This window comes from Aegilops tauschii, chromosome 1, assembly GCF_002575655.3.
Source record: "Aegilops tauschii subsp. strangulata cultivar AL8/78 chromosome 1, Aet v6.0, whole genome shotgun sequence".
NCBI classification, from domain to species: domain Eukaryota; kingdom Viridiplantae; phylum Streptophyta; class Magnoliopsida; order Poales; family Poaceae; genus Aegilops; species Aegilops tauschii.
This window is the reverse complement of record NC_053035.3, coordinates 388,487,714-388,511,124: the sequence shown is the minus strand read 5'-3', so window position 1 is coordinate 388,511,124 and position 23,411 is coordinate 388,487,714. Positions and strand designations below refer to the sequence as shown.

The 23,411-nt window shown below is 42.9% G+C and overlaps 2 protein-coding genes and 9 non-coding genes across 11 annotated transcripts; 1 reads left to right on the top strand and 10 right to left on the bottom strand.

Moving 5' to 3' along the window:
• Positions 1 to 2,350: 2,350 nt before the first annotated feature.
• On the top strand, positions 2,351 to 11,799 carry LOC109745906 (hsp70-Hsp90 organizing protein 3-like). The gene is made up of 11 exons (XM_040387589.3): positions 2,351 to 2,427; positions 2,522 to 2,587; positions 2,674 to 2,862; positions 3,600 to 3,731; positions 4,163 to 4,302; positions 4,955 to 5,038; positions 5,417 to 5,545; positions 8,460 to 8,567; positions 10,913 to 11,083; positions 11,192 to 11,271; positions 11,451 to 11,799. Exons 1-11 carry the CDS (start codon positions 2,394 to 2,396, stop codon positions 11,494 to 11,496), a joined length of 1,179 nt encoding a protein of 392 aa, XP_040243523.1. The 5' UTR covers positions 2,351 to 2,393; the 3' UTR covers positions 11,497 to 11,799.
• A 4,026-nt stretch (positions 11,800 to 15,825) lies between these two features.
• On the bottom strand, positions 15,826 to 15,946 carry LOC120972916 (small nucleolar RNA SNORD14). Its single transcript, XR_005767053.1, has one exon. It is a non-coding gene; the product is annotated as a small nucleolar RNA SNORD14 (small nucleolar RNA).
• A 202-nt stretch (positions 15,947 to 16,148) lies between these two features.
• LOC120973032 (small nucleolar RNA Z112) lies at positions 16,149 to 16,327 on the bottom strand. The gene has a single exon (XR_005767159.1). It is a non-coding gene; the product is annotated as a small nucleolar RNA Z112 (small nucleolar RNA).
• Positions 16,328 to 16,385: 58 nt separating this feature from the next.
• On the bottom strand, positions 16,386 to 16,465 carry LOC120973065 (small nucleolar RNA snoR77Y). Its single transcript, XR_005767188.1, has one exon. It is a non-coding gene; the product is annotated as a small nucleolar RNA snoR77Y (small nucleolar RNA).
• Positions 16,466 to 16,793: 328 nt separating this feature from the next.
• LOC120972932 (small nucleolar RNA R30/Z108) lies at positions 16,794 to 16,889 on the bottom strand. Its single transcript, XR_005767065.1, has one exon. It is a non-coding gene; the product is annotated as a small nucleolar RNA R30/Z108 (small nucleolar RNA).
• Positions 16,890 to 16,939: 50 nt separating this feature from the next.
• On the bottom strand, positions 16,940 to 17,043 carry LOC120973055 (small nucleolar RNA Z107/R87). Its single transcript, XR_005767178.1, has one exon. It is a non-coding gene; the product is annotated as a small nucleolar RNA Z107/R87 (small nucleolar RNA).
• A 51-nt stretch (positions 17,044 to 17,094) lies between these two features.
• LOC120973093 (small nucleolar RNA U31b) lies at positions 17,095 to 17,181 on the bottom strand. The gene has a single exon (XR_005767213.1). It is a non-coding gene; the product is annotated as a small nucleolar RNA U31b (small nucleolar RNA).
• A 248-nt stretch (positions 17,182 to 17,429) lies between these two features.
• Positions 17,430 to 17,518, bottom strand: LOC120973021 (small nucleolar RNA Z161/Z228). The gene has a single exon (XR_005767148.1). It is a non-coding gene; the product is annotated as a small nucleolar RNA Z161/Z228 (small nucleolar RNA).
• A 109-nt stretch (positions 17,519 to 17,627) lies between these two features.
• On the bottom strand, positions 17,628 to 17,726 carry LOC120972967 (small nucleolar RNA Z103). Its single transcript, XR_005767099.1, has one exon. It is a non-coding gene; the product is annotated as a small nucleolar RNA Z103 (small nucleolar RNA).
• Positions 17,727 to 18,437: 711 nt separating this feature from the next.
• Positions 18,438 to 18,533, bottom strand: LOC120973099 (small nucleolar RNA snoR26). Its single transcript, XR_005767219.1, has one exon. It is a non-coding gene; the product is annotated as a small nucleolar RNA snoR26 (small nucleolar RNA).
• A 3,097-nt stretch (positions 18,534 to 21,630) lies between these two features.
• Positions 21,631 to 23,117, bottom strand: LOC109745905 (uncharacterized). The gene is made up of 2 exons (XM_020305017.3): positions 22,896 to 23,117; positions 21,631 to 22,172 (listed from the first exon to the last, which is right to left on the bottom strand). Exon 2 carries the CDS (start codon positions 22,168 to 22,170, stop codon positions 21,934 to 21,936), a length of 237 nt encoding a protein of 78 aa, XP_020160606.1. The 5' UTR covers positions 22,171 to 22,172; positions 22,896 to 23,117; the 3' UTR covers positions 21,631 to 21,933.
• Between the last annotated feature and the right edge of the window lie 294 nt (positions 23,118 to 23,411).

Here is a 23,411-nt window from a genome sequence, read left to right as displayed (position 1 = left end):
GAGTTGTATGAAGGGATGAAGGGAAAGGATGACATGCCTCAACTACCTGCGCTGCCTTTGTCCTTCACTGTCGTCGGCTACCAATGGAGCCTTTTTCGCCACCACGCTGTTCATCCTCGTGCTCCTTCTCATCGATTCCCGCCTTCCTGCGTCATCTCTCTGCCTTCTGAGCTACACCAAACCCCAATGGTTGCCACCGCAAGCCCTCCGCACCATTGCCCCAAGGGCTACTTTCTTCCTCTGCTAGGCCAACAACAAGCTAGGCGTGTGCAGAATGAATGTGGTGCCCGTGTTCTCCGTCGTAGCCCGTGGAAGCATATAGATGTGCGAGGATTGTTAGCCTTGTGCTCATCCAATTTTTTCAAGTATTACTCGAAATTAACTTTTGTTCATGCTAGAAAAAGAAACGAGGTTGCATCCTAACATGCTAAAAATTCTTACCGCTAAATGGTATTATTTGAAAATATGTTGTTGTGTTATTACTCCATATTTTGTGCAAAATTAATATTAAAATGGGTCAGACCGTGTTATCCAATGGGACATGAGGCCAGTCATCATAGATCATTGGGTCGGCTCCATGTCCCTGGACAAAGCGGAGGGGCCAAACGAGTGTTAGGTCTAGAGAGGGCCGACCCATTCTCATCCTTACTCATGTAAACACCTCCATGTAAAAGTGGTTTTATGGGATGTTTATATAATAGGGGCAGTTGTCTAGTTTCAGGTCCAGAGAGGGCTGACCCATTATCATCCTTACTCATGTAAACACCTCCATGTAGAAGTGGTTTTATGGGTGTTTATATAATAGAGGAAGTTGTCTAGTGACATCTTTTTCCAGTTCCGTAAGCATCTTCTCCAAACATATACTTTTTCTATTTTTCATTAAACAAGTCTAGCTAATGGCCTAGGGTCTTCAAGTCATTGACACGTGCAATGTTGGCCGTCACCATCCCACAAGTGGCACGATGCCACGGGAAGGTGCGGCATGAAACTTCAAACGGTTGTCGCCCGCCTAAATTTTAGGTGAAGAGCCATCTCTTAGTACATGTGCGGGAAGTTCGGGGAAATTGGAGGGCATTTTTTTAGTGCACTCTCTCTAAACAGTAGTTTTTTATGGATAGCAGAGTTGCTGGAGAGCATAAGGCTATGTCTAACCAGCTGTGTGCACAACTTCTATCACATCCATATATGAGCCATGCCATGCACATCCCCATTCTCTCTCTTCTCTCTCCCAAACAAATCCACCCTTTTATTCCACTTTTGCCTATTTAAATCATTTATATCTTTAAAACCAACATTTTGATTTTTCAAATTTTATATATTTGAACCACTGGCGCAAAGGCCTTTAGAATAGTACCAATCTTAGATATTTGAGTAGTTTGACTTTTTTTTGTTTCAATCACTTTTTTTGAAACGAGTGAAATCTATTCTTTAAACAAGTGAAATTGCTTGTTTTATTTGATAGAAATCAACTTTTGGAATGAGTGAAATTTATTTTTTTAAGTCAAATTAATCAGTTTTTGAAAATAATGAAACCAGTGTTTCAAAATGGTGAAATATGTGTTTTAAACAAGCAATATAAGCTTCTAAAATAAATGAAATTGTTTTTTATTTGAGTGAAATTAGTGTGTTTTAAAAAAACAGATTTCACACATTTTAAAAAACTTATTTCGCTCGTTTCAAAATACAGACCGAAACAAAAATCAAACTAGGCAAAATATAATCAAGATTGGTCTTGTTCCTCCTTTTTGCGGGAAGATTGGTCTTGTTTCAAAGGTCTTTCCGCCTGGAGTTCAAATATAAAAAAATAAAGTTGAAATATTGGCTTAAAAGATATAAAATGTTTTAAGTTAACAAAGGATAATAAACGGTAATGTTACCCAGCTGGCGTTCGCTGGGAGGGGGGTGGCAAACTAATGTCATTTGATGGCAGTTTTAATTGTGAAGAAAAATCAAATGACGACAGTTTTCAAGTGAAAAAGTAATTTTTCTGAAGAAATTGCCACTCTAAAGAAACTGTCACCCCCTAAAAACTAAAAATGACACCTAAAATGTTCACATGCGCCATCCTACCTGACAAACGTTCGCTAGTTACGAGAGTCCATAAGGATGGATATGTTTTGGAGAGAGAACAGAGGTCCAGGCATGTATGGGCGGGATATGCGTTGTGCTCGCAATCAGTTAGACCCAAAATCTACTTGGAGATGCTCTCGCAGTACAATTCAATGCTGGGTAGTCGAACAGCCGGTGGCGTCGTGGTTGACAGCCGGCAGACGGTTGCCCATTTTTTATCTCCGCATAGATTCTCCGTTCACGCGGATCGTCTTCATCTCGCTGCCTTCTCTCTCTCTTCTCCCCACCCAAAACCCTACCAACTCCTACTCTCCATCCACGCCATGGCGCCGCCGGGCTCGCCCGCTCCCTTCACCGGTGAGCCCCTCCTTCACGTCTTATCCCCGACCCCGACCCCGACCCCAACGCTAACCCCCAGCCCCAGACGCTAACGCTGCTTCTCGTGCCGCAGTCGGCGGGCCGGTGCTGAACATGATATTCCAAGCGGCGTCCGACGGAGATCTCCCCCTCTTCAAGAGTACGTGGCTGTGGCCCTCGATCTCCTCGTCTCGGATCTTGGTTGGGAGATTTGAGTGCTGATTTTTCGCGTCCAATCCGCTGCAGGGCTGGTGACGATGCTGGACATGGGCAGGGGCCGCCTCAAGGAGACGGTGGAGGCGCTGAGGGTGGAGGATGCCGGGTTGCTACAGGGTCTCGGGGCACTGCACGTCGCCGCTAACCGAGGGAGGCTGGAGGTGTGCAGGTACTTGGTCGAGGAACTGCAGGTTGATGTGAACGCCGTCGACAAGGGAGGTCAGGGTCCCTCCAAAATCCTATGTCGATTTAGGATTTTGTTGTCATTTTATTTTTGTTTGCTCCGTGTTTTTATTGAAGTATATATGAGCTTGCCAGATTTCACAAAGTGCTATCATTTGCAGTGGGGTCAAGCGGGAATGGAACCTCTGTTTCCATTTTCATGTCCTCCAAATAATTATTATTGTTTGTATGAGTTGCTTGATCTGTAGATCGAAATTATGATTTCGCCGTGCTTGATGTTTTGAGCTTGCTAAATTATGATTATCTCACTCATAATTGATCATATAACATCTCTGCTGCCCTGCATATTTGCCACTCTGACTTTATCTCTTTAACGTTAAGATATGTCTGTGACGTGCCTGTTTTTTTCAATAAGTGGTCATATAGCTTCTTATGGAAATAGACCATGCACAGTTAATGATATCTCAGGCCATATCCTACATAAGCATGGCAATGTAAGTAGGCCCCATCGAGGGTAAATTATTATTTCTTCAGGATTGTTTTATTTACTTCTCGGACATATGCATATGCTGCAGGTGTATATATGCAATCATCTGTTGTGGAGACGTCTAAATTATAAAGTTAAATTCGTTCCCATTTGGGCCATATTGTCTTTTAAAATCTTTCATTCTACTTCATACTTTTCTGTGGGGGGTTAAAAGTTATGCGTTTATTTCTTTGCTAAACCCTGAAAGGTTTTGCATCAATAAGCTACATTACTGTGTGCTTGACAGGTAGAACACCTCTGTTTTTTGCGATATCTTGTAAGGGTGTGGGTATTGCCAAATATCTTCTTGATCATGGTGCCAATCCAAACAAAAGCTGCCACGATGGGCTTTCCCCTTTACATGAAGCCACTGCATCAGGTCTATCTCTAGAAACGCAAGCCTCTGTTTTGCATTTGTATGCTGCCTAAGTTTTCTTAAGTTGTCCTTTGAATTTTAAAGTTGTACTATGGTGTGGTTTAGTATTGTTTTATTAATAGGATATGTTTTCCTTTGTTTAATATGGTAATAAATTATCTAGCCACAGAATGTATTGGCTTTAATGAATGCCTTCCTGACCAGACTAAGTCGTTATTTATGGCACATGGTCAAGGCAGAGTGAGGTGCATGAGACTTTTGAAAAGAAAGATGTCCCAAGAAATACATATGCTCTGCTGTAATAAATTCATTGATTCATTTTGTTTCTAAGTCTTTGCAGCTTGTTATTTTATTAATGGAAATCAGGGGGATGGATTGAGAATGTGACAGAAATACATATCCTCTTATCCATTAAGTTTGTGCATTATCTTCAGGAGATTGTGAAACTGTTAAACTATTGCTTGCTAAAGGAGCCTATATTGACCCGGTAGCCTTTTGTGGGACACCACTTCATTGCGCTGCTACTCAAGGGCATGACGGCATTTTGAAGATTTTGCTGGACCACAATGCAGACGTAAGTTTATAAGCTCATGGAGAATGGAATCTTCCGGTTCTTGGCAATTCGAGTCTCATTCTCAAACGTGCAGCCATTGCAAAGCCCCCAAATCTTCCACATTGTTGAGATCGTGCCACTGTAACTCTTGAAATCTTGATTACAGTTTTCTTTCTTCTTTCCCTGGTTCAAATCACACCATCGTAACATGTGTCAACGATTCGACGTACTTCATGCACTTGTATTTAAATTCATAGTAATATACTATCAAATCTAAGATCTATTTCCTTGCTGTAGTAATAGCTCTTCTCCTGCTTACTTTTTTGTATGGAATACAAGATATGTACCACTGCACATGTCGTCACTTCCAGTCCCTTGAATGTTAACAACGATAATTAGAAATAACTTCTTGTATTTTTTGCGTATTTGCCACAATATAGTCTTCTCTATCTTGTGCTGATGCTCACTTTTATGTGCCATCTAAAATTCCAAGGTCTGACCAAATTCTAGTAAGCTATAAAATATGTTGGATCAATAAGTTCAGTATGCTTGTGTATTTTGTAATGCCCTGAAAGCTATTTGACCTTAGTGATATTTATGTATCCATTTTTATCTTTATCCCTTGATTATCATTTTGACCATAGGAGCTGATATCTTAATTGTCTCTCAACAGCGCAATAAAGAGGTAAATGGCAAGACGCCTCTCATTGCAGCTGTAGATGCTGACTCAAGGAACTGTATGCTTCTCCTGATTAGGGTATTGCACCTTCATCTTAGCCTTTTCAAGTCTTTTAATTTTGATGATTCCGTTTGCTATGTAATGACATTTTTTTTTTCTCGGTGAAGTTGAGAGCGCTTGACTTCTATGCTGGCCTTTGTTTTGTGAACTTGGCCGCAGTTTTAGTACTCTGCAATTTGCCCCACTTGCAGTAGATACTTTCTTAACCATTTTATCGGTTACCAATTATGATGACAGTGAAGAGTGAACTCAACCAAATGATCTAGTTGAAATGGTGGCTATTCATTCCTTCAAGTTCAGAAATTTGAAATGCTACCCAGTTTCATCTTGAGGACTGACTGACTTATCCCCATATTTTCTTGATACAGACACTGAACATCTTTTTTTGTGATATAGGCTGGTGCTGACACCAAGGGAGCTTTAACCTATGCTGCGGAGAATCTCCATTCTCAAAAACTTGTTTCAACTGACTTCGTCAATTGCATTAAGGAGGACGCTGCTGCCAACCGTGTTCTTCCAGATGATGTAAGATTTACCTCTTTGACACTATGTCTTTTTGGCGAATCATTCATGTAGAGTTCTAATCAGCATTGCAAACATGGTGGCTAGGCACTGGGTTTTAAAACTCTACATGCATACACTTTGACCCTATCAAGTTGCAACCCCTGCACGCATATTAGGAATTCTAGGGGGAACAAAAGACACTATTCTTTCAGACCTTTAGTTGCCGACAATCCTCCAAGATCTAGGGGGCTGTTTGGATTGGAGCCTAGAGCTGCCAAGCCAAAAAATTGGAGTAAATTGCAAAAAACCACCATAATTGGGGACCCTAATTCAGAAAACCGTCACCATTTGAATTTTTTTCAAAAAACCACCAACATTGTGGTGACAGTTTTCAAAAAACACTGATTGTTCAGATAAACACTTATTGACTCTAAAACTGACAGATAGGTCCCATTGTAAGGGATGACATGGCAACCAAAACTAACGGCATGTGACTGGAGTTTGATTGACCGTTAAAATAGTATGGGCCCGCATGTCAGTGTGAATTTCTCCTCTGATAAAAAACTACCAGTACATGGAAATATCCCGGTCAACCAACGAGTAGATCTTAGTCGCACTCGCAGTCGTCGTCGTTCTCCTGATCCACACGACAGCCCCCGCCGCCCTGATCCGGAAGCAGGGGATCCCGCGCCGGAACGCCAGTAGCCGCCGGCGAGGCAAGCTGTTGCCGCCCCGCCGTTCTTTCTCCGCCGCCGCCGCCGCCCCGCCGTTCTTTGTTGCGCCTCCGCCAATTCCTGGCTCCATGATTCTGGAAGGAGCAGCAGCAACAGCAGGGTTGATAAGGGCGGGAGGGAGCAGCGGGCAGCAGCTGGAGGGAGCTGCATCGCCGGGGTCCAGAGCGCCTCGCCGATGTGCAGCTGCACCGCCGGGTCCACGCCGGCCTAGCCGCGGACAGGAGTGGCCCGGGTCAAAGGAGCCGTCCCATCGCCTGCCTCCTAGCTGCCGGTCCACCTCGCCGTGCTGGAGCGCTCCACCGGATGGGCGGCGGCGATTTAGGGAGGTCTGGGCGTGCAAAAATCCGGCGCGACGGTGGTGCGGATCCTGGGCCGCGGGGAGCTGCGCCTCCCCGTCTCCTCCGACTCTGACGAGACGTCGGAGAGAGCCGAGAGAAATTGAGGGGAGGGCTGGAGGCGGCGGTGCTGGGATGCTCGTCCGCCGGCGGTCGGGCTGCTGGAGCCGGCGGGGCCATGCGTGTAATGGAGGCGTGATGTGCTCCTCTTCTCTGGCGACTGCGTGTAGAGAAAAGGTCAGGGGAGACGGGGTTGACCGGTAGCGCCGTCTCGGCCCCGGGACACTTGGCACCTGACAACGGGCCCGAGGCGCAGGTTTATGAGTTAAACCGCTATAATCCTGCTATCAGCGTTTTCTGAAAACTGTCACCACAATGTTGGTGGTTTTTTGAAAAAAAAATCGAATAATGGCGGTTTTATGAGTTAGGGTCCCAATTATGATGGTTTTTTGCAATTTACTCCAAAAAATTGGTAGTTGACCAAGTGCTGACGCTCCTTTGAATGGCCACCAAATAATTGGCTCGTCCTGGCTATGGGGGGCTTCTCCAGTTCATTTTTTCGCCAAAGTTGGCAGGGTCATGGGCGGCTGAAAGCTACGCCAAAATTTTGGCTTGCCCATGGATTGGCAGGGCGTGGTGGGGCGTCATCCAAACAGTCTCTAGGTATGTATCGGGTACTGCGTAAGGCTCCGGTACTTGCATGGCATATTCGAATAATTCCTGCCAAAAATAGGAAACCAAAATTCCAAGTCGCTTTGATACTGGGATGGCACAGTTGAAATTAAAGCCTGGGCTTGTCGGATTAACCATAGCACACAACTTCCTCCCACGTGAACAGAAGAAGCAAGGCATGCCATGCATTGGCAAAAAGAGGAAGATAATGCAATTTTCTTTTTGGAGAAAAGGGAAGTGTTCATTACCCCCGGGCTTTGCATCAATGATGATGCAGCCTAAATCTTACTACACAGTTTCTTACAAGCCAAAAACAGCGCAGACAAATAAGAAATATAGTGACAGGCGACAATTAAAAAGTTTAAGTACTAAGTAGACAATTTCCTATTGCAATCTTTCTAGAGACAAGGGCTCAGGACTGGATGAATATTATTCACGTGATTATGGCTCACGTTAATATTTCGTTCATGCTACCAGATAACTGACATAGACAGAAGTTACCATGCTTTATGGTTGTAATGGGATTTTGCCAAACATGGGTGTAAGGGCCACTACCTAATCATCACAGTTGTGAAACTTACAGTGTAAAAATCGTGCCATTTGAAATTTATTTGCACGGTTGCCTTCATAAATATTTCAGGGACATTCTGGCTTAACTACAAGGCAAGTTCGGTTAGTTGAAATAAATAAATATTAAATAATACCACTGCAATCGGCAATCCCCGATTCTGTGGAAGTAGTTACAAGGAATTCTAACAAGATTATGTATAAGATAGCAGATGGTACATGGTATCATACAATGTGCGTGGGAAGTTTAAATGGAGGAAATCAGTCCAGTTATTAACAATGAAAATGTGACTTTCACATTGGCAGGTAAGGCCGGTGGAGACTGGCGATGTTGTATGTATGTAGATTTATGTAGCATGCATGTTCATATTTGTAGTTACCATAGCATGATATCACAAATTTGTGTGAATTTAGTTGACAATTTAGGCGATAAATTCTTTGGTACCAACACAGCAGGGATGCTTGGAGGTACTCACAAATATGCAGTCACTAGATATATGAGCAAAAGGATTTTTATGTAATGAGATGCGATTCCAAATATTTACATCATAATTCGAAGTATTTTAGAACTTGTACAGTTTTGTGCATCTGAAGTCTTTCATTAACTTCGATATCGTGATGATCCAGGATGAGCCTGTGTCTAAAAGCAAAACTAGAGCGGCAGGGTTTAAGAAACTTGCGAACAACTCTTTCAAGAAGAAGGATTATTTTTCTGCAGCAGGATCCTACAGTGTGGTAATATTAAAGCATCATATACTTCTTACATTGTCCCTTTCTAACATTTCATTTAGTCCATATGTTATAAATGGATTGTGTATCACCTTTTTTCTTGTCGAACTTTCAACCTGAAGCGGGCAAGGCTTCTTTCTAGAATACGTACAAGCATGTGTATCATTGCATTAGAGAAGAAGTGGCAAAGAAGCCGGGTACAATGACTTTCGGCCATTACAACCAGGATTAGCAGCCACACACCCCACGCGAACTATGAAATATGCATCACCTAGATCAAGCCCAAGACAATGGCAATGAGGCAAATCACAGAGCTACCAAGCCGCGTCACAACCAACGCCAAAGACCTCTACAACACGACCAAGACCCGAGGATGACACAAACCAACATACCCCCACCCATTTGCGCCAAGAAGAAGTCGGTAGGTGGATGGCAGGGCCCGGGTAGACATGGAGAAGGCGTCGTCGAGAGAGTGGCGGCGATGATGTACATTGCGCCTCGGTGACTCACACCAGAGCAATTGCCGATACCGACTCGAGCCACACAGACGGGTCCCCTCGAGCAACAAGCGATGCCTCCAAGAAGGGAAACGACGCCATGGCGCAGCCATCGCTTGGTCCGGAGGCCGGACCAAGGGTTTCCCCCGAGCACGGGGGAGAGATTCGGATCAGGGCCAAGACAACGCCTCCATGGAGGGAACGGCGCCCGCGGGTGTTGCCGTTGTCAGCCTTGGACATCGCGAAGCAAGGATTTCTCCCAACCCTAGACCACGAATCCCCAAGTCCACCGGGGATTTCTCGAAACGAGCTGACTACCGCAGTGGGAGGAGAGCATATCTCGTAGCACCGCATACACACGCAAGAACAGGGCACATCCCTTCCTGGATCAGACCCGCCACAACAGCACCACCTCCACCGCGCGCCCACGGGACGCCACCACCTCCACCGCGATCTCTGACCTTCCCCAACCATGCAGGTGGAGCAAACTACCGTCGTCCGGGCCGCCGGCGGAGTCCGAGCCACCACCACCCGCAGCCAACGGATCTGTGCAGGGAGAACCCCAGATCCGCCGCCACCGGTGTCCACGACCGACCCCCACGCTGCCCTTGCAGCCGTGATGGCGCAACCCCATTGAGATCCCTTGGGGTCGCCACCCCAGCATCCAGACACCACGCACGTGTCGTCCAACCTTCTGCGTGCAAGGGCGCGCCGCCTCTGGCGGAGCAGCGGTAGACTTGGCCCTGAGGACAAGATCCGGCCACCGGCGCACCGTAGGGGCCGCAAGCGCGCATCCCCCACCCAGTATGCAGCAGTTCCGAGTCGAGAATGACGCATGAGCACCACGCGCACACGCCGCCCTGGGTCGGGCTGCGGCAATACGTTGACGCGCCCTTAACCTGCAGCGCCCACCAACACACACACAGCGCCACAACCGGCCGCGCACGCCACGCCAACCGACGCCAGCTCGCCGCGCCGCCCCACACCTCTCCTTGGCCTAGCGGCCCCGCGCCACCCCAGCCTCGTGAGAGGGAAGTAACGAAGCGTCCCGCCGCCGCGCAGACTCTGCCCGGCGGCGCCTGCCAGCCAGTGGCGGCGAGGGGAGAGAGGGTTGGAGAGGGGGTGGTTGGCTCGGCAGCTAGGGTTTCGCCCGGGTCACGGGGGGTGGGGTGGACGTCACGGGCGCAGGGAGATTCAGCGGGCAAGGCTTCTGATTTCATTATGATTTGGTTTTACATTATTCTTTAATACGAATACATTGATCTAAAATATTCTTTTGGTCAAAACTTATTCAAATACCAAAAATTTCACATCGAGCTGGGGGGCTTCTATCAAAGAACGGGGCAGCAAAGGTTCCTACCCACGGTGCCACAGGTCTGCAGCCTATTATTGCCGGAGCTGGTTTTGTTACAAATCATGGGAGAATTAAGACATCTTGAGCTTCCAGCTTGTCATAAACATGAAGAGGGTAGATTAGTAGTGTGTTAATCTGATGATGATGCATTTGTTTGAGAATAAATTAAGTATAACTGTAATATTTTAGCAGTTACTGGCTTCTGGATCTGGTTAGGGCATAGTGGATAATGAATGAAGTGATAAAAAGCGTCATGAAAGCCACTTGTAGGAGGACATAGTGGAAACATAATTTATGCATTGCCACTTTAATTCACGTGTGGTATATCGTCAACATTGTGCTATATTTGTTAACTGTGAGTCGGATTAATTGGCTTTGTTTTCCAGCCTTACTCATTCAGTATTAATCTACTATGTCGAGTCTCTTTTGAGTCATGTGGTAGTTTTTCTATCTCATTGTCAGTGCCCACAAATTCCAAATATTTTCCTCGTTGCTTGTAGGCAATGATGCTTGATCCAGATGATGCGACCATGTACTCAAACAGGAGCCTTTGCTCGCTCCGCATGGGTGACGGAGACAAGGCTTTGATAGATGCTAACGAATGCAGGAAAATGCGGCCTGATTGGCCAACAGCCTGTTACCGGCAAGGCGCGGCTCTGATGTTACTGAAGGTTACATAGAAGATACCGTCTAAAAAAAAGATACCGTCAGATGTTTTTTCCTCTATATGAGTTTGTGTGTGAATTGTTTTTGGCTATTAACTTGTGTTTTATCATCAGGATTACAAGGGTGCTTGCGAACATTTCCTGGATGGACTCAAGTTGGACCCAGCTAACACTGAGATTGAGGATGCATTACGGTATCCCATCTGCCTCTTTTTTGTTGTTTGTGGCAAACCCATCATTGGTTGCATTATGCATTGTGAGGAACCAAACATACTTATATTAGTATTTATTAAGTTCTTGTTGTGCTTTTGCTCCTAAGTGTTACTACAAGTGACTGAAGCAGGTCTCTGATGGTCCTCTTTTGAATATGCAGGAAAGCTTATGATGCCATGCAAGATGTCTCTCAACACCAAGGCTGAGTAACTGTTTGCAGGGGGAAGGAGTTCTTTGTTTTCTTTTAAAAAAGTGGGAAGAAGTTCTGGATCTGCTCTCTAGTCGAGCTGTAGCTGAGCGTTTCACCTTTTGCTTATAGGCTTTGAATTCCTGAACTTGTCTAATGGGAAATCAAGTAAACTACTGGCATAAACATCTGGGGGGTTTTATTTGGTTTCCTATCTTTTTGTATCATTCATTCGGGCTGTAAGATAGATTATTATCTGTCCCCTCATATGCCCTTCAAATCCATATAATCTCATGCAATGTAGAGCAAACAATTTACTTTATAATTCGTATAGAGCATAGCGTGGTCATACAGGAAATAGCATAGGGTAGTTCATCATACATGTCACTTGACTATCAAAATTAGGCATGCTCTACGAGCTATGGAGAAACTTCATCCATTGCCGCCCTTGCACTTGTCCGGTTTATAGAGATTGTAGCGCTTGAAGATGACATAGTGACCAAGGCGGGTCTGTTTTGCGCCTGGAGGTGTCGAATGCAACACCGTTCTTCTCTTCCTCTTTGGGGGGCAGGGCCAGCGAGGGCATGGACAATACGGGTTTGCTCCACCGTGAACGAACGTGCCGCCTGAGCTTATCGCTCGCTAGGTTACAAGCATGGATATCCTTCGTGGCCTTGTCTGAAGTGGCACGGTGCGACTCACGTTCTGCAACACGACGCGCCTTGCCCTCTCACCATGGGCACGTTTGGCCCCAAACTCGAAGCCTAACACCATGGGGAAAGGACCCAACACACGGGTTCCTCGGACACTGCTGGCTCTGGGTCCGAAGCAGACACACACCTCAAGCCATCGACGGGCGCATCACCGCCATTGAATGTAAGCCCCACTGGCGCTAACACGCGAGCGAAGCCATGTGGTTGAGTATCCTCTTGGAACCGACGGAAAGCCAGTCAGATCCAAGTTGACGTACTTAAATTCGCTGCCTGCAATGTCGAAAATGACCGAAGATCACCAAAGAGGAGCTGGGCAAAGTGGATTGGAAGCGGGGTGGAGTGGCAAAAATGGCAAGGGTTCGATCCATGATGCAATGCATATAGAGACAAGATAGGTGGGGTTGGGTTGGATGGCGATTTTGCGACCAATGGCAATAATGAGTTTGTGGGGTCCAGTTCTTTTGTCCGAACCTGGTCCATGCTGGCCCCTCTTCTGTTTAGGGACATGGAGCCGACCCAATGGTCCAATAATGAGTTCATGCCTCATTGGACAACATGGTAATAGTGCACAAAAACGAAGAGTATTTACAACAACATTATTTCAATTTATTTGTTCAAAAAATAGGCAGCTCCATTTCTATTTCTACCATGAATTGTTTGTATCATAAGGTAACATATTTGTAACTTTAAAACAAAAGCAGTCTTGGCTCTTGGGTTGATCTGAGCATCCACCTTAAATTACGGCCGGACCAATTTCCCAATGGGTAACGACGGCCATTTCCATTATGAGGTCCGGTTGTAGATGATTTCTCTTTCTAGCAAACTGACTTATGGTCCGCATAATGTATATGGTACTCCCTCTGGTGCTGGTCCTTTGTCTATGAAGTCAAACCTCATAAAATTGATCAACTTTATTGGAAAAAATATCAACATTAGATGCACCATGAATTTAGTTTTCATATTGCATATATTTAATATTGTAAATGTTAATATTTTTAATATAAAAATATGGTCAAACTTTATGAAGTTTGACCGCCTATATATGCGAAAAGTAAAAAAGGCACGTACGATGAAAACTACTTCTGAACATGAATTAATTTGGTGACACATAAGATTAAAATACTAGTATTCGTATCAAACTTGAATCTCAGAAAAAGTTATGCAGATCGATTCATTTATGAATCTCAAAAAAGTATGCACTTCATTTATGAATTATAAAGTGTATGTGGACCATTTACATAGGATGGGAGGGAGATGTCAGCAACTAGCAGGTTTCTGGAGGAGCGAACTAAACTTAGCTCAAATGGTTAGGTTCGCTATGGTGGAACTAAACCACGAGTTTGGATTTATTTCAGCCCTTTCAGTGATGTGCGTTCAATGAGAGGAGGCGACTCTTGTTCATAAGATAGGATGTGTGCATGCTTTCAAATGTCCAGACGAACTAAGCAGAAAATATAGAAACACCATGTTAAGCCATTCCAATACAGTTCACATACATTCTACGCTGTGCTCTTCAATATATAAGAGGCAAGCATAGTACGCCATGGTTCCAATATATAAGTGATACAACACCAAATTTGTTATTTCTCATGAGAGATCAAATAGATCTCAGTTGTCCAAGTACTATTGCTTGCATGCTTATTTTCTCTCGCATGAGTTTCCCATTTTTTAGCAAAAGATTACATGGATTGTTTCATGTCCCTAAGAACAACTATTCATTGCTTGTTCCTTTACATGTGTCCCTTGTACATTAAATGTCCCTTGCACAAGTACATATCATAGTAGATGACAGTGTTTCTAGGGACAAAGGGAAGTCGTGTGAAGATTACATCGCCAATCTTAGCTGTTCATGGTAATATTCCTCACTCATAGTTTCTTTAGAAATCAGGATATGCTAATGTGAAAAAATCTTACTTTTTTACTTAATTTACAGGGACCAATCACAGATGATGTTTTTACTAGGTTATGGTGATGTACTTCTGTACTTGGAAGTCAAATGCTCTAACTTGAGTGATCCTAAAGAAGCAAACATCTGGATCATTTCCATTATGTAATGTTAAGTGTTTATTTTGGGCCATAGTTCACTTCAGTCAACTTTAGTTGATCTCCTTTGTCTGACTACAATGATTTTTAATTTAGTGTTATGGACCAGTTCGCTTCAGTTAATTTATTTAATCTCTTTTGCCTCCTTTGCCACCTGCACTGTATTACAATGATTTCCAATTGACAGATATGCTCACAAATGGACAGCATCAGTCTCAAATTTTGTTAACAATTTGTTTCCGAAATATTGACAGGAGCTCTGTTGGTAGAAAGGAATACTTAAATACAAGTTCAGAACAGGGGCAAGCTCAGTACACAACTTGACAAGAGTACTGTGCTCAACATTTAATTTACAGGGACCAATCAAAGATGATGTTTTTACTGGGTTATGGTGATGTACTTCTGTACTTGGAAATCAAATGCTCTAACTTGAGTGATCCTAAAGAAGCAATCATCTGGAACATTTCCATGATGTAATGTTAAGTGTTTATTTTGTGCCATAGTTTACTTCAGTCGAGTATAGTTGATCTCTTTTGTCTCCTGCAGTACATCTCTCAAAATTCAGTTTGATAGTTCAATTGATCTCCTTTGCCACCTGCACTATATTACAATGATTTCCAATTGACAACATCAATGATAAGCTCACAAATTTTGTTAACAATTTGTTTCCGAAATATTGACAGGAGCTCTGTTGGTAGAAAGGATAACTTAAATACAAGTTCAGAACAGGGGCAAGCTCAGTACACAACTTGACAAGAGTACTGTACTCACAATTTGACAAGCATAAATGATCAGCTCTTGAATTGAGAATATTCATATACAATCTCAGTTATGGTGAACGGTGATGTACATTCTATATTTGTCTGCATAAAAATCTGAGATAGTACTTCGAAGTCAATACCAGCTCTTACATTGATTGTGAAATAAGAACTTAAGTACTGAAATTTATTATCATCATAGATAACGAATCACTAAACCAGAAATTGCAACAATATCATTACATCATCTCTATTTCACAATGAATGCTTCAAAACAGAGCAATGTCACTCACGGATAAGTACTCTAGCAGTGAGTTTGTAATGATCCTCCAGTTGTACTGTCTCAGGTCGTGATACAGTCCACAAAACTGAACGGTGCTACAGAGTTTCTACCTGAAATGTGGTAGGCATCTAAGCTGAGTTTTAACTGTAAATGAAAAAGCAAGTTTCCATCAAAAATGAAACCAGAAATATAGTTCAATCTCCAAACGCAGATTCTATGGGTGTATTGTCGTTCTCAGGGATTTCCCGTCAGTGAATGTTTTATAATCACTGCACCGAAAAAGGCTCAATTCACCAATCAGCAGTCCCACAAAAGCTATAATTACAGAACATAATGCAACAAAAACAGAAACAGAGATTAAACTTGAATTTGGGGGCGAGCGTAACCCAAGATCCATCTGGACGGATTTGTGCTCCAAGCGCCACCTGAATACATCTCAAGAGCGATGTAAACTCGGATGAAAGAACAGCAGCCAAACATTGAAACAGTGCTCCCCCTATAACAAGATGAGAACATCAAATTAAAGATAACAAAGTATGAGGATATTAATAAGGCTCAGACATCCAAGGAAGGAATTAGCAGCATTAGCTCTCAAGCCTGGCTGGGCGAAAGCTCTTAGGCGGCATCTGCGAATGTTTTGAGAAACAAGCCTTAAATTTATCATCATCACCATATCCCCAAAACTGATCAAATCATATTGACTAGAACTTGTTACAAAACTATATCAACCACAATAACCAGCTCTGGTGAGTGTATACCAACCAGCCACTACAAAAATATATCAACCACAATAACCAGCTCTGGAGAGTGTATACCAACCAAAATACAGACTCAGGTTGCTATCAACACACAAAAAACAGAGCAAACAATATGAAACAATATGAGACCGATTTAAAATCAAGCACACAGATGAACCAAACCAGGTACAAATGGACATCCAGCCCTGACCAAACCACAAAGGTTATAGCCAAAGGAAGACATGTGCAGTGGTGAGTAACAGCTGTTGTTTACAGTGTCATACGGCATTCCTGGTCTAAGAATTTTCACTGGGATAATTTAAGTTGAACAAAATTAACAATATTATTAAATAAATAATATCTTAAGCTCTTGGTTTATGCCTCAGAAAGCCGCAAAAATATCATCATTCGGATCAGACGGTAATTCCAACATAAAGCTAATCATCATGGGCTTTAATTAAATTATACGTCACTAGTGTAAAAGAAAACACAGCTCACCAGCCAATACCACCAAACTAAGATGGTAAGAAAACATAGCGTATCATCAAAATAGGCACTGTGTCAGAAGGTGCCCTAAGATTGATTAGGGTTTCGACACTGAAAAATCAAGAAGACAATAAATAATAAAAAACTGATCTCCGGATTCACTTGCAAAGTTGACATCACACAGGCAGCTCATGTCACCCCTTGGATCAAGTGTTGGATTATGCATCAATACCTCCTCACAATGCAAAAAGAATGTCTTAATTGAAAGGCAAAATTAATGGCCAGTGAAGATGTAGTTGCTCAGTGGTGGCAATGTTTAATTGGTTCGATTCTGCCAGCAATGTCGTCAATGCTTTCAGAAGAGGGAGCTTTTTATCCTCATGGCAACTACACTCTCCAAAGGAAACAAACAATGAACAGCACATTGAACATAAAGGATACAGATGGCTCGGTTCAGCGGGTTAATCGGCATACAAATCAACTCCTGAGAGAAAACCTGTGATTTGGTCTGTTGAGCTTGAATATTTGCATATCGTCACTGCCATCATGAGGAAATTAAGTAAAAGAAAAAACTAACTGTTCAAACTTAGATTTGCCGAGTCAGATTTAGTAATATGTCCATCAGCACAGATCCACCTAAGTGGACCCTAAGACTGGGGCGACAAATTTGAAATCATCATCCTCATAACTACAACAAAGATCTGTTAACTATGTTCCTCTTGTACTCTACAAGATTATTTCAGTCTAAACGAATTTCAACTGATAATATATAAAAAGAGAACTCGGAATATGGTGGCGTCCTGGTGATATAGGAGGATGGTTGGCAAGGCAAATAAATGCCAGTGAAGACAAACGAGAACAAAGATGTGGCACTTCCTACAAATAGAAGCCAGGGGAGAACCCAAATCACACACAAACTGAAGAAATAGACAAGGCATCAGAGAACATATGAATGCACCATTACACACAAAGTGTCTCAGACGACCGTCGTGAGTTGCATATGGTTTCTCATCACATGCATACCACAATATTAGTCAAACTAGTATGACACTGAACTTTCCAACTGAAATGTACCAATGAATATACTAGACAAAGGACCCTAACGAAAACATGCGATATTTTTCAAGTGGATGGATCAGATTTCTGGCTTGGAATCCTCTGATAAAGGATTACATTTGAGCACAGTATAATCATAGTCGATCAGCTGGGGAAAGGATCCTCGCTTCCATCTTAATAACTCAAATCAGAAACTAAAAAAAAAACATGAAACCTAAGAGCAGCAGTCAATAGCAAAGTTCTTGTTTACTCAGGCAATTTGATAGTCAAATTGCTAAAAAAACATTATCACAAAGAGCAAGAACTGAATATCAACGATTTTGTATGCCAACAGGTTGGGTCACAAAGATTGAACTAGATGCTTGCTTGCTTTGATGGGTCTAGGGCCATAATTAATGATTCAATCAATTAAACAGAGTGGAGTGCCAGAATAATTATAATTAGGATATGTATGTAAGAGCCACGGTGCCCTTTGGAGAGGAACATCCCAGGGCACAACAGTATGTAGCTCAGGATACAACAGGTTAATGTTGCTTCAAGGGAACGAGTCCAGTGGAAACCGATCAGAGACTGATCCTCCCAATGACCAGATGACGAAGCACAGAAAATTAAAAGAAACATAAAAAATATAACAAAATAAACAAAAGTAAACAACTACTAGTATATTGCCCAAAGAGAAATAAAAAACGGATTAACTGTCGAATTAATCCTACAAAACAGATCTTTAAGCGTGATTGGATCTCAGTAGGCAATGCTTTCCTCATTACTTGAGAAGTTCGAGAAAGATAACGCAGTAAACAATAACATCATCGACCCACGACTAGAAGCAACGCAGATCCACGGGGGAAAAAGGCAAACAGATCTAAGCAAAAGGAAGAACATGAGAGCATCTCAGACTACATATTCCCCAATGTTTTTCTTCACTGTCGCAACTCAAAGTGCAAGGATGAGTTAAGTGGATGTAACATCACGGATGCTCTCGAGAACAGATCAAATACGGGAGATGCAATCTGAATCTCGCAGCAAGTAAACAAAAGTAGGCAAATAAACGGGCGCATAGCGTGGAGAAGAAGCAGCGGAAGCGTAACTCGCCGGGTTCGGATGCCGCCGACGCCGACGGCGGATCCGGTCCTTACCTGATGCCAACGGATCGGCGGTTCGGCCATGTCGGCGGCAGGGTGGCTCTGAGGTTATATAAAGGAGGCGTCCTAACCCTAAACGTTGGGGAGCCGGGACCATACCTGGCTAAACGGGCCGGCCCGGCACGGCACGGCCCAGCCTGTGCTAATCGTGCCTGGCCCGGCACGGCCCCCCGTGGCACGTTTAATAGCCGGGCCGTGCCGTGCCGGCCCACGGGCGCTGCTCCTTGGCCCAGGCACGACCTGATTAGTAAACGGGCCGGCCCGATGGCCCGTTTAGCACGCTGGGCTGCATATTTTCAGCCTGTTGGGCTGGTTTTAGGCCTATTGGGCTATATTTTACGTATACATTTATAAAAAATTCTGAAATATATAAAAAAAATAAACGGGCCGTGCTGTGCCGGCCCGTGTGCCCAGGCTCCAGGCCTAGGCACGGCCCAAGGCGTGCCGCGTGCCGGGCACGGCCCGTTTAGCCCGTGCCGTGCCTGGCCCATGGCGGGCCATGCCGGCGTGCTCGCGGGTTGGCCTGTTTGGCCCGGCCCATTTGGCCAGCTATAGCCGGGACTATAGGCGGTCACGCGGTGGCGGGACGTGATGGGCCTGGGAGTCTTAGCGGGCTATATACATGCTGGAACTAGAATGGGTTGTTCTTCTCTTGGGCTAACCGGCCAGATTTAGGACTGGAAGATTATAAAATAATTACAAATTTTCCTCTTCTCAGAAACATATAGAGTATTTGTTCCCATAAAAAAGGAAATATATATTTGTGATAAATATATAAATTTCATTTTTTTCTATAGGAGGATTTTGAAATTTTTATATATAATTATTGTAGTACAATAAATTGGTGACTAGCAGCAACTGCATACCATAGTTTATCATCATTTTTTTCTAAGTTTTCAAAAAATTTAAAATCATACTGTTGTTGTATACTCTGTCACGAGCACATCCAAGAATTTATCCAACTTTTGCTTCCGTCTAAAGAGATGATGACGGACAGTTTATAGTTCAAGGAAAAAAGAGGATGTTCAAATTTCAAGGGGTCATATATTTTTTAAAATAAATATAACTAAAATTCCTCTTCTAAAAGTACTGGTAAGTTACATGTGCCACGCGAGAGTGAAGTGCGACCACGTAAATGTACCACATTATAGCAGACAAACATATACATTTCAAGTCATACACAAATGAATTTAATATGTAGGTTTAAATATCATTGCCCATCTCATTCAAAATCAAATTATAACTACCTAATATTTGATGACTGTGCAGAATATACTACACAAAATTAGCTCCAATGAATGAAATGAAATATATAAGAACAATTGATTACTCCATTTGCAAAGAAAATTGGGTTTGGGAAAGATGCTACATTGGCTTTGAACCAAAACAAAACAAGTTCAAGTAAAAAATAGACGTCAATTCTTTCAGAAGAGCAAATCTTGTGAGAGCTAAAGTATAGAAGAGTCTAGAAGAAATGAGAAGTGTATGTGTTATGTGCATATTATACAACGTAAATGATAGAATAAACGTGAATGGTGATTCTTTTAACATAGAAAACCCTTGAAGAATTGAAGTATGGAAGAGTTAGAACAAAGGAGAACTGTCTTTGTTTTCATGTTTGTGCATATAAGCACAGGTGTGGAATATTTTAGATTAGTACACATGGCAAAATCCAATGTGGCGGAGAGAATATCCAATGGCCAATAGCACTCGGATTTGCCACCTCTCAACCGTTGGATCAACTTCATCCAACAGCCAGTACTCAAAGTTATTCATACACTATATAGTGGTATAGATATTCCATCAATGCCTTCTAAGCTCGTGTATCTTGACACAAGTTTGACACTGCACACATGATAAAAATAACAATAATTGTGAAGTTATACATCTATAAATTAACTAGTGAAATACTCCATCATGGAGGTGGTCGCACCCAACCATAATACAACAGTGGCTGGTTTTTAAGAGGCACTCTACATGATATTCCTCAGTCTCATGATATAAGATGTTAGTACATCCAATATACTCATATGATGTAATAAAGTTTTGTATTACCTAAAAAAAAACATCTTATATTGTGGAACGGATGGTCCGGCAATGACGGTCGGTGGCTTTGTCTGAGGTTATAAAGGAAAGGAGGCGTCCTAACCCTAATGCTGCACGTGATGGGCCTTGGAGTCTAGCAGGCTTACGTCGGAACTGAATGGCTTGTTGTTCTTTTGGGCTAACTGATCAGATTTAAGGCTGGAAGTTTAAAATAATTACAAATCGTCCTCTTCTTAGGAAAAATAGATTCATACTAAAAATAGAAGATTTTCATTTTTTGCATGGAGATTTTGGAAAATTTTATGTATATTTATGGTACAGTAAATATGACGACTAGTAGCAATTGTGTATCATAATTTATCATTTTATTTGTATTTTTAGTTTAAAAAAATTACAAAATCATGGTTCTATACTCCGTCATGAGCACATGCAAGAATTTATCCAAATGTTGCTTCCGTCTTTGATGATGACATTCAAGTTTATAGTTTGAGAAAAAAACATTCAAATTTCAAGGGATTATATTTTTTAATTAAATATAACTAAATTTCCTCTTCTAAATGTATATTCCATCAATGGCTTCTAAGCTCGTGTATCTTCAGAAATTCTACACAATAGGAATGGCCATAACCTTTATTCAGAGCAATCACTCCAACGTCCAATAAATGAAACCCACGTTTGACATTGAACACATATGATAAAAAACCCAATAATAACTAATGAAATATACTCTATCATAGAAGTGGTGACACCCAACCATATAATACTATACAGTGTCTGGTTTATGAGAGGCACTCTAAATCATACACATAAGAACTTCTCTGATACTTCTATGAAAATGGAAACATGAGTGTTCCATTTGCTTGATAATAAAAATCCCATCATGCAAAAATTTATCAGGAATAACAAGAAAAAATTACAATGGACAAATGCAAATACATCATGTACATACAAAAGAACAATGAAAGATCACAGTTAGGCACCTACCGTCTAGTGTGTTGCGGACAACCAATAAATTACTAGCTGAGCACAACTGCACATGTCAACAGTGTGCATATAAAAGGCACAGCTATACAACCATCAACAAAAGAGTATTGGAAGAAGGGGTGAAGCACGAGAAAATTTGCATAAAGCCAAATATCTCAATCTTCAAGGAAGCAAATGGAAGAACTGTATAGCATACCACTTCCCACTGTCAGAATGTAACGAACTTCACAAGTATAGTGATTCCATCAAGAAGGATCAATGGAAATCTCATGTATTGAGCCGCGTATATGAGGCCAATCATCTGTCCTTTGAAAGTGTTTGCTCCATGCATGCCTCTAGCGTCAGCGAAGCTCCATCCTCTGGGATTAAGAAAACGGTCTTCATTCAATATTGCCAAAGCATTAGCAATAAGCAGGACACCCTCAAGAAATGACCACAGCCCCATGCCTGCATAATAAGAAGGGATCACAGTCGGACATCAGTCACAAGGAAAGGAGCCCATAACACAGTCCTTTTTAACCCTCTGAATTTTGTTTCCAAATCTTCATTATAGATTGCAATTGTAATGTAGTTCTCGGTCCTTTTTCTAAAGGTGCTTTTGTAGCTTCTTCACTCCAGCACCTTATTCTGTCTGAAACATTTCCTAACCCATAACCTCTTCCACAGAATGAATCCTAGTATGGTGTATCGCGCACGAGAGTTCATCCGGCATAAGCTTATTTTTTAATGACCAGGAGGATTGTCTGAGAGCATTATGATCTTGGCGTGATACATCCTACTGTCGCAGTCCCTCCGTTAAGGCAACCCATCTTTATTGCCTGGGCTTGCAGCAAATTAATCGGACACAAACAGCCCCATTCAAAATAAGTTTAATCACAGCAGTTCTGATTTTCCAATTAAATTTTCCTATAACGGTATAAATCCTGCACTGATTATGAATTATGCTGTTTTATCCCGACATATGTATACATGAACCAAGAAAGAGAAAAGAACTGCACGAGGGAGAACTATGGTGATTCAGTCGGGTACCGAACGGGCGACCCCCCCTACGGGTGGGAGGAGATCGATCGCGCGCTCTGAAGAAAATATATACAAACCTAATAGAACCATGGATTTGATGGTGTATCCTCTCACGGATCAAAAACAGGCAAGCGAGCTAGGGTTCCTTACCGACCAGAGAAGAAATTAAGCCGAGTCCGGACGGGTCTGCGGTCCCAGTTCGCCCGGACGGCGAGTTGACGAGTTCTGATTCCGCCACTGGGAAAACGGCTCCGGTCCCTGTCCTTTTCTGGAGCGGAGAACGGCTCCGGCCGGTTGCCGGAGGGGAGGAGGAGATAGAGACGGACGGTTTTTTTTTTTGACGGGAGAGAGACGGACGGTTAGAACAAGAAGCAGGCTGGCTCCGATTCCTTTTTCTTTCGAAAGCCCATGGTATGAGTTGGGCTGGCATGGAGCGACACGGCCCAGACCTTTTATGGACCGGAGCACACACGGTGGCGGGATATGTCTACCAGTCAAAAAAAAGGTGGGATATGTCTCGCTTGTGAGCCCCTATTTGACGCGTAGGGCGGCGAATAGCCACCAATCGTGAACCCCCTGCGCCACCCCGCGCATTTTGGACCGGCCCATGTGGGGGCTGGGCGCTCCTTTTTTTGCAGATCTTGAAAACAAAATTTGCACAATTCC